Here is a 13,637-nt window from a genome sequence, read left to right as displayed (position 1 = left end):
TCAGAGTATAGGGATAGAGGGAACATTCCTCAAGTTCATAAAATCCATCTATGAAAAACCCACAGCGAATATCATCCTCAATGGGGAAAAGCTGAGAGCCTTTCCCTTAAGATCAGGAACAAGTCAAGGATGCCCACTCTCGCCACTATTGTTCAACATAGTACTAGAAGTCCTAGCAACAGCAATCAGACAACAAAAAGAAATAAAACGTATTCAAATTGGCAAAGAAGAAGTCAAACTCTCTCTTTTCGCAGATGACATGATACTTTATGTGGAAAACCCAAAAGACTCCACCCCCAAATTACTAGAACTCATCCAGCAATTCGGTAATGTGGCAGGATACAAAATCAATGCACAGAAATCAGTTGCTTTCTTATACACTAACAACGCAACTGTAGAAAGAGAAATTAGAGAAACGATTCCATTTACAATAGCACCAAAAACCATAAGATACCTCAGAATAAACCTAACCAAAGAGGTAAAGGACCTATACTCTAGGAACTACAAAACACTCATGAAAGAAATTGAAGAAGACACAAAAAGATGGAAAAATATTCCATGCTCATGGATCGGAAGAATAAACATTGTTAAAATGTCTATGCTACCCAGAGCAATCTATACCTGCAATGCTATCCCAATCAAAATTCCAATGACATTTTTCAAAGTGCTGGAACAAACAATCCTAAAATTTGTATGGAATCAGAAAAGACCCCGAATTGCCAAGGAAATGTTGAAAAAGAAAAACAAAGCTGGGGGCATCACATTGCCCGATTTCAAGCTATATTACAAAGCTGTGATCACCAAGACAGCATGAAACTGGCACAAAAACAGACATATAGACCAATGGAACAGAATAGAGAACCCAGATATGGACCCTCAACTCTATGGTCAAATAATCTTTGACAAAGCAGGAAGAAACATGCAATGGAAAAAAGACAGTCTCTTCAATAAATGGTGCTGGGAAAATTGGACAGCCACATGCAGAAGAATGAAACTCGACCATTCTCTAACACCATTCACAAAGATAAACTCAAAGTGGATGAAAGACCTCAATGTGAGACAGGAATCCATCAAAATCCTAGAGGAGAACATAGGCAGTAACCTCTTTGACATTGGCCATAGCAACTTCTTTCAAGATACATCTCCAAAAGCTAGTGAAACAAAAGCAAAAATGAACTTTTGGGACTTCATGAAGATAAAAAGCTTCTGCACAGCAAAGGAAACAGTCAACAAAACAAAGAGGCAACCCACAGAATGGGAGAAGATATTTGCAAATGACACTACAGATAAAGGGCTGGTATCCACGATCTATAAAGAACTTCTCAAACTCAACACCCAAAAAACAAATAATCAAGTCAAAAAGTGGGCAGAAGATATGAAAAGACACTTCTCCAAAGAAGACATACAAATGGCTAACAGACACATGAAAAAATGTTCATCATCATTAGCCATCAGGGAAATCCAAATCAAAACCACATTGAGATACCACCTTACACCAGTTAGAATGGCAAAAATGGACAGGGAAAGAAACAACAGATGTTGGAGAGGTTGTCGAGAAAGGGGAACCCTCTTACACTGTTGGTGGGAATGCAAGTTGGTACAGCCACTTTGGAAAATAGTGTGGAGGTTCCTCAAAAATTTAAAAATAGAGCTACCCTATGACCCAGCAATTGCACTCCTGGGTATTTACCCCAAAGACACAGATGTAGTGAAAAGAAGGGCCATATGCACCCCAATGTTCATAGCAGCAATGTCCACAATAGCCAAACTGTGGAAAGAGCCAAGATGCCCTTCAACAGATGAATGGATAAAGAAGATGTGGTCCATATATACAATGGAATATTACTCAGCCATCAGAAAGGATGAATACCCAACTTTTACATCAACATGGATGAGACTGGAGGAGATTATGCTAAATGAAATAAGTCAAGCAGAGAAAGTCAATTATCATATGGTTTCACTTACTTGTGGAACATAAGGAATAGCATGGCGGACATTAGGAGAAGGAAGGGAAAAAGGGGGGGGAATTGGAGGGAGAGATGAACCATGAGAGACTATGGACTCTGAGAAACAAACAGGGTTTTAGAGGGGAGGGGGGAGGGGGGATTGGTTAGCCCGGTGGTGGGTATTAAGGAGGGCACATACTGCATGGAGCCCTGGGTGTTATAGGAAAACAATGGATCGTGGATCACCACATCAAAAACCAATGATGTATTGTATGGTGACTAACATAACATAATAAAATTAAAAAAAAAAAAAAAAAAGAAGTAGCCTTCCCAGAGAATAGGGAAAATATTTACTTTCAGAGAATGCACCAAGATGGTATTTTTTATTAAAAATGCCTGGGGTGCTGTGGAGGGGATGCTTGGGTGGCTCAGTCAGTTAAGTGTCTCCCTTCAGCTCAGGTCACGATCTCAGGGTCTTGGAATTGAGCCCCGCATTTGGGCTCCCACTCAGTGGGGAGTCTACCTCTTCCTCTCCCTTTGCCCCTTCCCCTGCTTATGTGCTCTCTCTCTCTCAAATAAATAAAATCTTAAAAAAATAAAAATGTCTGGGAGAAAGGATTCTTAAAAGACAAGAGAATGTTGTGTTGTCTCTCAAGAGTCTCCTGAACATGCCGGAAGAAATGTATTCACATTACCTCTCCAGGCCATGAAATATGCGTGCTCGCTTTCTGGGGAGGGAAAGGCTTCTAGGGCGGTTATTGTCACTGGGGGCTGTGGGATGGATTACTTCCCTTCATTCTTGTTGCCAGCTGAAAAAACACACTGCAAAAAGATTACATATATATAATATACATTTAATATATATTATATATATAATTCCTATATATATGAATATGAACATATATATACATATATATGAATGGGAAGGCTACATTGAGACAAAGATCTTCTTGTGCAAGATCAAGCAGAAAAAACTGAAGAGAATAAGTAAAAAATGAGACAACACAAGCAGAAGAAGAACCTGACCAGATCCAAGTAGGGAATCTTTCCTTAGCCACACCGACAAAAGAGGAGAGGGTCATCCCAGGTCCTTGGGGATGAAGGACGGAGATGATAGAAGGATAGCAATGCATGTGGTTCTGTCCCCTCTGGCTTGTGTGTCCTCTTTCTCTCTCCTCTGTTATGTTACTGCTGTTATTATTATTAGTCATCATTATTATTTTACCTTAAAACATTTGCTGGATTATTTACATTCCTATAAAGTAGCTTAAATCCTTTACTGGAATAGGCTGGTTATAAATACAGACTTTTAATAGAAATATTCACATAAAATTATATTATTCATACCCATCTATAGTATTTATAAATACATAAATTAAAAATATATATATATATTCATTCAAAAGTGAATGTATACATGTAGATTTCATTCCAGAGTTTGGGTTTAGTAGCTCTCAACAAATCATCTTTTGTCTTCATAAAGCCCTGAGATAAGAAATCCTTCCAGATATTCTTGCATATGGATTCCTGGGTGAGGAATGGATTCCCCTCCCAACCCCCCATCATTAGAGATCAGAGTTTGGTATCTAGTGAGGTAGGAGTTGAGCAGAGCGGGGAGGGACGAACCAAGATGGCAACACCAGAGTTGTGACAGGGCAAGCACACAGAACATACAACTACACATACAAGCAACTTCTGAAAGGGTGAGACTGCCATGAGGCCCAGACTTGCGCTGGAAATTTGGGAGTGTCAGTAATAATTTTTGTGTGTAAGGATGGAAGGTATCTGAGTTACACAAACAAGAGGGTGTTCACTATGAACCCAAATGAGCACTTCACGGGTGAGGAGACTATGGCTGTGGTAGCACTTTCTAGGTAACGGGAACTGTGGCTCCTTGGGGTCCGGTGGCGACTAGGCCATGGTGCCAGTGAGAGTGCTGCCTCTCATTGGTGAATGGCAGCTCGAGTTTCAACCCACGGATTCTACTCCCTTCCCAACGGGATGAAGATCCACCAGGCGGCGGTGAGGAGCTCGAATGTGGGTGTATAGGAGCTGTTCTGTGCGTGAAGTATAAGATGACAGGATGAAATAGTTTGTGGGACTAGTGTATAGTGCGTCCTTTTCACAGTTGCAGAAACTAAAGTTTTTAAAGAAACTAAAGCTGGGTGAGGCAACTCTGTGGAGGTCAAAATTTGAAGATGGTGAAAGAGTCATGACATTTACTGTTCAAAATTCCTGTCCTGTTTTCTTTCTTACAATCTATGGTGATTTCTCGGGAATAAACATATTACTGCAAGTAATAATGTGGCGATTATTGGTATTACTATAATTTTATTGATGGAGTTTTAAAATCTCATGTATCATCTCATTTAATTCTCACAACTGAGGTAGGTGACAGAACTAGGATGTTCATGGTTCAACTAAGGGTAGAAAAGTTTTTGGTAAAGAAGTAATTTTATGTCTTTAAACCTTAAATCAAAGTGCTGCCGGTACTACTGTGTTACCTACTTATCCTCTCCCTTAGTTTTATCTTTCTACCAGTATCTTGCTTGGTACACAGAATATTTTGAAGATTGCACATGTATTACATTATGCTGTTCTAGATGATGTCATACATTATGTGATATTTTTTCTGCCCTACTTATAAGTATTTCACAGATATAAAAAGAATCTTTGATAATAGTTACAGAAGTTGGGGAAAACAATAGGTCTTAGGTCAAAACAAGCTGGGATTCTGCAAATCAATCAGTGTGATACACTACATTAATAAAAGAAAGGACAAGAACCATATGATCCTCTCAATAGATGCAGAAAAAGCATTTGACAAAGTACAGCATCCTTTCTTGATTAAAACTCTTCACAGTGTAGGAATACAGGGAATATACCTCAGTATCATAAAAGCCATATACAAAAAGCCCACAGTGAATACCATTCTCAATGGGGAAAAACTGAGAGCTCTTCCCCAAGGTCAGGAACAAGGCACGGATGTTCAAGCTCACCACTGCTGTTCAACATAGTACTAGACGTCTTAGCCTCAGCAATCAGACAACAAAAAGAAATAAAGGCATCCGAATTGACAAAGAAGAAGTCAACCTCTCACTCTTTGCAGATGACATGCTACTCTATGTGGAAAACCCAAAAGACTCCTCCCCAAAATTGCTAGAACTCTTACAGGAATTCAGCAAAGTGACAGGGTATAAAATCTGCACAGAAATCAGTTGCATTTCTATACACTAACAATGAGACAGAAGAAAAATTAAGGAATTGATCCCATTTACAATTTACCAAAAACCATAAGATGCCTAGGAATAAACCTAACCAAAGAGATAAAGGATCTGTACTCAGAAAACTAGAGAACACTCCTGAAAGAAATTGAGGAAGACACAAAGAAATGGAAAAACATTCCATGCTCCTGGATGGGAAGAATAAATATTGTTAAAATGTCAATGCTACCTAGAGCAATCTATACATTCAATGCAATCCCTATCAAAATACCATCAACCTTTTTCACAGAGCTGGAACAAATAATCCTAAAATTTGTATGGAACCAAAAAGACCCCGAATAGCCAAAGGAATGTTGAAAAAGAACACCAAAGCTGGTGGCATCACAATGCCAGACTTCAAGCTCTATTACAAAGCTGTAATCATCAAGACAGTATGGTACTGGCACAAAAACAGACACATAGATCAATGGAACAGAATAGAGAACCCAGAAATGGACCCTCAACTCTATGGTCAACTAATCTTTGACAAAGCAGGAAAGAATGTCCAATGGAAAAAAGAGTCTCTTCAACAAATGGTGTTGGGAAAACTGGACAGCCACATGCAGAAGAATGAAACTGGACCATTTCTTTACACTGTACACAAAAATAGACTCAAAATGGATGAAAGACCTAAATGTGAGACAGGAATCCATCAAAATCGTAGAGGAGAACACAGACAGCAACCTCTGTGACCTCAGCCGCAGCAACTTCTTGCTAGACATGTCTCCAAAGACAAGGGACGCAAGGGCAAAAATGAACTATTGGGACTTCATCAAGATAAAAAGCTTTTTGCACAGCAAAGGAAACAGTTGACAAAACCAAAAGACAACCGACAGAATGGGAGAAGATATTTGCAAATGTCTTATCAGATAAAGGGCTAGTATCCAAAATCTATAAAGAACTTATCAAACTCAACACCCAAAGAACAAATAATCCAATCAAGAAATGGGCAGAAGACATGAACAGACCTTTCTCCAAAGAAAACATACGGATGGGCCAACAGACACACGAAAAAATGTTCAACACCCCTCGGCATCAGGGAAATCCAAATCAAAACCACAATGAGATACCACCTCACACCAGTCAGAATGGCTAAAATTAACAAGTCAGGAAACGACAGATGTTGGTGGGGATGCGGAGAAAAGGGAACCCTCCTACACTGTTGGTGGGAATGCAAGCTGGAGCAGCCATTCTGGAAAATAGTGTAGAGATTCCTCAAAAAGTTGAAAATAGAGCTACCCTATGACCCAGCAATTGCACTACTGGGTAGATACAAATGCAGTGATCCAAAGGGGCACGTGCATCCCAATGTTTATGGCAGCAATGTCCACAATAGCCCAACTGTGGAAAGAACTGAGATGTCCATCGACAGATGAGTGGATAAAGAAGATGTGATATATATATATATATCACACACACACACACACACACACACACACACACACAGGAATACTACTCAGCCATCAACAAAAATAAAATCTTGCCATTTGCAACAACGTGGATGGAACCAGAGGGTATTATGCTAAGAGAAATAAATCAATCAGAGAAAGACAAGTATCATATGATCTCACTCATATGTGGAATTTAAGAAACAAAACAGAGGATCATAGGGGAAGAGAGGAAAAAATAAAACAAGATGAAATCAGAGAGGGAGACAAACCATAAGAGTCTTAATCATAGGAAACAAACTGAGGGTTGCTGGAGGGAAGGGAGGTGGGGGTATGGGGTAACTGGGGGATGGACATTAAGGAGGGCATGTGATGTAATGAGCAGTGGGTATTATATAAGACTGATGAGTCACTGACCTCTACCTCTGAAAGTATTAATATGTTATATGTTAATTAATTGAACTTAAATAATAAAAAATGCTATAGCTACTTGCAGCTAAAAAAAAATGATGGGTTTGGAGCAGAATACTTTTAAATCTTTAAGTTTCTGTTCTAATGTTGTAAGTAGAGTTTACCGTCTTAGTACTTTAAAAGAGCATCGTACCATTTGAGAAAAGAAACAAGCTGGGATCCAGGGAGAACTATTTTGGGACTTAGTCTGAGGGAACATGCAGTTTAGGTCTGGGGAATAGGTCGGAGTTCTCGGTGGGAGGTGTACACGGCGGGGGAGTTGGAGAATGACAGGAGCAGCTTCCCCCACCTGGGTCACATATTTTCACAGTGAAGGGTTCTTCTATGGTAAGAAAAGTTGTGAATTTCCAGACTACCTATACATATTCAAAATAAGTTCAAAATGCATTTAATTTTAAATAAATCCTAACAAATTGTTTTTGCATCATCACTTTTAATAAGCCTAACACATAAAATCTATATCTAACTGTGCAACATATGGATGGTCTTCAAGGAATCTGTGAACTCCCCAAAATTGTATGCAAAATTGTGTGCATAGGTGCATTGTTCTAGAGAGGGTCTGTGGCTTTCATCAAATTCAAACACATGACTCTAAAATAATTAAAGCCCAATGAATAGGTAATTAAAATTTGAGAAATTAGTCCCATAACGAGGACCTTTTTTCTCTCATAAAATTAGGGCTTTTAAGCATATGATTTGGACATAAATACTGACTTACATCAAGAGCCACGGACTGCTTGGCCCAAGACTTCTTCACTTGATCATACATAATTGTGTTGTTGATGCCCAGGCCACAGAAGATGACAAAAGCCTAGGAAAGAGAAAGCCCACTAATTAAAAATTGCAATAACTCATTGGTATAATCTAATATGAAAGCAGGCAGTCATCAGAAATGGGTCTGAAAATATAATTTTATTGTACACAGAGGTAGGCCTTGGGGAAATATGCACATTAAAATTCTTAATTACTATTGTCATGTAACAACTTTATAGCTCACATTGCACATGAGAAAAAATTATTAACATAATGTCATGGTGAAGAAATGACTTTATAAATTTAAAAACATACTTACAGTCTTACCAAATGTGTTCTTAATTTATTTAGGTCACGGACTGGTTTTACTACTTCCATTCCATTAAACTAAAGCACCCTCTTTTAGTGGCTAGGCTATAAAATATTTTGGTGAGGAAACCAAGTGAGCATACCCATGAGGTAAATGTTATTAAGAGGAAGAAAGACAGATCTAGAACCAGTTAGTAAAGAAGCTGTGAGGTATTCTCTCCTAGAGAAAAAATAATCATGAGGTTTTCATGTTGGCTACTTTGTTGGTGCAAAGTTTAGAAGGATGCCTGTTCAAGGCCAACCGTTCCAGCTAGAGGGCAGACTGGAATAAAGGGAAGCTTGAAAACACAAGAAAGGAGATGGCCAAACTTGCTGCGGAGCTGGCTGGCAGTCTCGTGACTATAGACATACTCTTGACAGATTTTGGCAAGCTGCAACCAGGAGACTATTGGTGACTCAGCCCTAGCCTTTGGTTCACAAATTTATTTTCTTACCTCAAAAAGTCGTTGATCTGCATCATCAAAAGCTTTCCCGTCAAGTCTATTTAACACTTGAGCCACTCCTGTGGGAAGAGTTTGGTTGACGTGGTCATTTTTAGCACTGGCCACTGTATTACTATAATATAATAAAGCCCAGCTGACTCAATAACTCCCTTAGGTAACTTCAGACACTCAGTTTAATCCCTGGTCTTCCCACTGCCTGCTGTCGCCATGGGACAGATCTGAGGTACAGCGATACAGTCTATCTTCGAGGCTGTGATACCCAAACCGGGTCACAGTGAAGCCTGGAGTTCTACTGAGCATCAGTCTGATGCCTTGAAAATGGTTTTCAAGATGACAGTGCACAGTGACTCGGATATATCTGACAAATATACACACTCATGTACACATATATGCAATTAGATATACCACTGAGTATTAATAACTGTGTGTATATACATATGTGTGTCTACATATATTTATGTAATTTTTTATGTTTTCAATCCCGTGGAACACAGTGCTTGAGTGAGGCGGGATGACATCGTGATTAGGAACATGGGCTCTGGTGTCACACCGTCTCAGGTCACATTTCAACGCCACCATCAGCTGTTACCTTGAACAAGTTACCTAACTTTTTTAGCACTGAAAATCCTCATCTGTAAAATGGGGATTAAAATGTTCACTGTCTCAGAGGGTTATGAAGATGAAATGAGATAATGTTTGAATGTTTTAAAGCATATTGCTCCACATGGAGTGAACGTTCAAGAAATGTGGGGGATTGTGGCGCAGTTAACCTTCAAAGCAAAGTTAGATCTGCTGCCCTCTACCGATGGGGTACACACACTTCTAACAAACTTAATTCCTATGTACTTCCTCTTTCCAAAGTTCATTTCCGGCATTGTACCAGATGTTTTGGGGCAAGACTCTCAAAACATACAACTCTAACCAGAAAAACTGAACAATCTTGAAAAACATTCTCCTGTGTCCCCATTTGGTACAAACAAAAAATAGCCATAATTCTAAAGCATACCTGTGTTTTTTAAAACACCTACGTTCCCACTAGGGAAGTAAGTCATCATATGCTAGAAGACACATATAATGACGTATATAATGAAACACAAATCTTTAGCGCGTAATAGGCAAACTGCAGTCTTAATCTGGAAAGAATAACAGAGGTTTACTGTTACAAATGAAAGCTAGGACCGTATTTGAGATTGCCATTGGACATCAACAGATAGCACAGAAACAGTGTTTCTTATGCACTCTCTCTTCTCTCTAAACTTAAATATACTTAAAACTATACATGATGCAATTCAACACTTTGTACTAGGGGCTCGAATCCCCAACTCTTAGAACAATCTTTATGTTCATTAACGTACCAATATTTTTCTGCAAATTAAGCGAACTGATGAAAAAAATTCTGTTACAGTTCAAGTCTTGACAATGTTTACAGTATACTAAATCCTCTGGTAAGTAGCAGTGTCCTACAGTTTAACAGACAATGTTGGAGGGAGGCCAAGAAAGGCAAACGCACTAGTTACCTTGTGTCTCTTAGAAAAAAAATCATGTTTTAATTATGTTTCAATAATTTTAACGCCTCCACTCTTTATGACTTCTCTACTTTACCCACTGACTTCTTTCTTGGGTTTGATACTTTCCTGACAGAGGTTCTGAGGGGAGGGAAAGGAGCAAAGGAGGGAGAAAAAACTTGGAAGCTGCTTTGGCCCACAGTTCTGTTATTCTGGGTCAAGTATAACCTATTTCAGAATCATCCAGACAGAAAGATACATGCTCCGTATATGTCTAATAATGCATGTTCTTTTTCCTTTGCATGTACTCCATGTGTAAAAGCATAGATGGAAAACACAGATGTAGTGGGAAAATTTGTATAGGAGTTAGGAGGCCTGACTTGTAATCCCGATCCTGCTACTAACATTCTGTGACTTTATTCTGGTCTTTGTGTGATTCCGCCATCCCACCTCAATTTCCCCAAGGTAAGGTAGGAGAGCTGTATTAGGTGATTTCTGAGAACCCCTCCAACTTCAGAATTATTGGTCTTTGGTTAAAAGAATAAATCTTTGTTCATTGTTCCGGTTAATGTCAATTCATCAGGAGTCTGCACTTACGAAATTACATGAGAGAATGAAACATAGGTTGATGAGTCCTGGACTAAAGAGGGGAGCAGGTATCACTTCTTGGCCTTTTTGCTAAGATCAAGTGTAAAAAAGATACGGTGTATTTTAAAGTAAATTTGTCTTTCTTTATACAAGAAGGTTGCACTGGGGCGCCTGGGTGGCTCAGTCGGTTAAGCATCCAACTCTTGGTTTCGGCTCAGGTCGTGATCTCAGGGGCATGAGACGGAGCCTTGCCTCGGCTCCACGCTCAGCAGGGAGTCTGTGTAAGTTTCTCTCTCCCTCTGCCCCTCACCTGCCCCCCCAAATGAAAAAAAAATGAAAAAAGAAAAAGAACTTTAAACTATTTAGGTAATACCTTACCAATTATTTGGTGGTTGCTATTCCAAATAGGGACGCAGAGAACAGATCTTATATGAAACCCTGATATCTGGTCAGCCTAGGATATAAGAAAGTAATTAATTAAAATTAAACATTATTTACCCATTTCTGACTTACAGCTTACCACTCTTCATAACAGACATTTAAAAATAGCTTTTAAAAAGACACGTTATAATCTCTTTTTAAATGCATACACTCACCTGCCTCTTTTAATTTAAAGCATCACAATAGACATCCTAAGGAGATCAAGCCCCAACCAAATATGAATCAACCAAAAGACCCCACACCAGTGATACCTCCCTCAGTCCCTGTAGCCACAGAGAGCTGGATGTAAAACTCTTGATCATGATCATACCACCAGACAAAAATTCTAGCAACAGTTTCTGTTCTGAGTATTTAAAATATTTTAATTAAACTAGTGGTCAATATTTCTCTTTGTTTGGGCGCATCTGTTAGTAAAAATGTTTTGAGCTTATAATGCTGCCAAATGCATATATACTTTTAATACTCTTTCTCTCTCTATATATACATATATATATTTATACATATATATATATATTTTAATTTTATTATGTTATGTTAGTCACCATACAATACATTATTAGTTTTTGATGTGGTGATCCACGATCCATTGTTTTCGTATAACACCCAGTGCTCCATGCAGTACGTGCCCTCCTTAATACCCATCACGGGGCTAACCAATCTCCCCTCCCCCTCCCCTCTAAAACCCTGTTTGTTTCTCAGAGTCCATAGTCTCTCATGGTTCATCTCTCCCTCCGATTTCCTCCCCCTTCATTTTTCCCTTCCTTCTCCTAATGTCCTCCATGCTATTCCTTATGTTCCACAAATAAATGAAACCATATGATAATTGATTTTCTCTGCTTGACTTATTTCACTTAGCATAATCTCCTCCAGTCCCATCCATGTTGATGTAAAAGTTGGGTATTCATCCTTTCTGATGGCTGAGTAATATTCCATTGTATATATGGACCACATCTTTATCCATTCATCTGTTGAAGGGCATCTCGGCTCTTTCCACAGTTTGGCTATTGTGGACATTGCTGCTATGAACATTGGGGTGCATATGGCCCTTCTTTTCACTACATCTGTGTCTTTGGGGTAAATACCCAGTAGTGCAATTGCTGGGTCATAGGGTAGCTCTATTTTTAAATTTTTGAGGAACCTCCACACTGTTTTCCAAAGTGGCTGTACCAACTTGCATTCCCACCAACAAATGTTGGAGAGGTTGTGGAGAAAGGGGAACCCTCTTACATATATTTTTTTTTAAGAGAGAGAGATTGAGCACACCTGAGTGGGGGTAGGAGGGTGGGGAGAGGGAGAGAGAATCTTAAGCAGGCTCCATGCCCAGTGGGGCTCGATCTCACGACCCTGAGATCATGACCTGAGCCAAAATCAAGAGTCAGATGCTTAACCGATTGAGCCACCTAGGTGCCCCAATACTCTATATTTTTAACATCACTAATTCACTATATATATTATAAAATCATATACAAAAAATTGAAGTTGCAAAAATATATGATAAATGTAGAGGTTCAGAGATCTTTCTATACTCTAGCAGACTGTCAGATGATATATTTAAAATAGGAAGATATAATTACTAGGATCAAAAACCATCATTCAGTAATAAGCTCCACTTAATATTAAAACCAATGGTCCATATCTAACTGTTAGGTAAGAGCTACTAAAGACTGATAGGGTGTTGGTGAGTTCATATGACCTTGATATCTCGTGAGAAAGGTCAACCTGTCATCCCAATACTATAGGGAAAAAAAAAAGACATCAAGGTTTTAGATCATGGTTATTGGGGAAATAAAGGTACTCTTTTTCTACAATGTTCATTGTAGAAATTAAGTGCTACATATTTTAAACATTTGAAATTGGAAGTTCATTTACACACCTAAATTTTATGTTTAGATTGTTTTGGTTTTTCTCTGAGAAATTAATTTTCCAGATATCTTCTATTCTTGATACCAGCATGTTCATTTCTTTTTTTAAAGTATTTGTTTGGTTTTGCTCAAGAAATCTTTCCCTACTCCTAGCTCATGAAGATATTCTCCAATTCTTTTCCTAGAATCTTTGTTGTTTTAGCTTTCACGTTTAGATTTGCAACCAAACTGAAAGTGATTTTCGAGAATAGTGTGAGCTAAGAGTCAAGACTCTTCTAACATATATTTATTTACCACCTCCTATGCACCAGACACATGGCTGGGTTTGGAGGATATAAAAATGAATTTAAACAGTTGTGTGAGGAGCTCACAGTGTAGTAAAAATAGAAATAGTTAAGATAAAATAAGTGTCCAAGTAAAGCAATCTCAAAATACTATAGAAAAGCCAGCAACCCTTTTTAGAGAAATTAAGAGTAGCTTTAGATCCTTATAAGTGGGTCTTCAAGGACAGTGATGGCGCTGATGATGCTGAGCTAATGTTTGCTGGATGTTCAGTTCCTGCCAGGCACTGGGTTCAGCACCTTCACAAGCATTATCTCATATACTTA

The 13,637-nt window shown here is 38.7% G+C and overlaps 1 protein-coding gene across 1 annotated transcript in view; it reads right to left on the bottom strand.

The window, feature by feature from the left end:
* PDE11A (phosphodiesterase 11A) overlaps nt 1-13,637 on the bottom strand; it is a 382,098-nt gene that overhangs the window by 165,802 nt on the left and 202,659 nt on the right. Inside the window, exons 7-9 of the mRNA XM_032407415.1 lie at nt 11,105-11,180; nt 8,625-8,692; nt 7,787-7,879 (exon numbers count right to left, since the gene is read on the bottom strand). Of these exons, the coding sequence (XP_032263306.1) occupies nt 7,787-7,879; nt 8,625-8,692; nt 11,105-11,180 (237 nt within the window). The remainder of the gene's footprint in view (nt 1-7,786; nt 7,880-8,624; nt 8,693-11,104; nt 11,181-13,637) is intronic.

Source organism: Phoca vitulina, unplaced genomic scaffold, assembly GCF_004348235.1.
Source record: "Phoca vitulina isolate PV1807 unplaced genomic scaffold, GSC_HSeal_1.0 scaffold1, whole genome shotgun sequence".
NCBI lineage: Eukaryota > Metazoa > Chordata > Mammalia > Carnivora > Phocidae > Phoca > Phoca vitulina.
The sequence above is the reverse complement of the archived record's forward strand: the minus strand, read 5'-3'. Positions and strand labels throughout refer to the sequence as shown.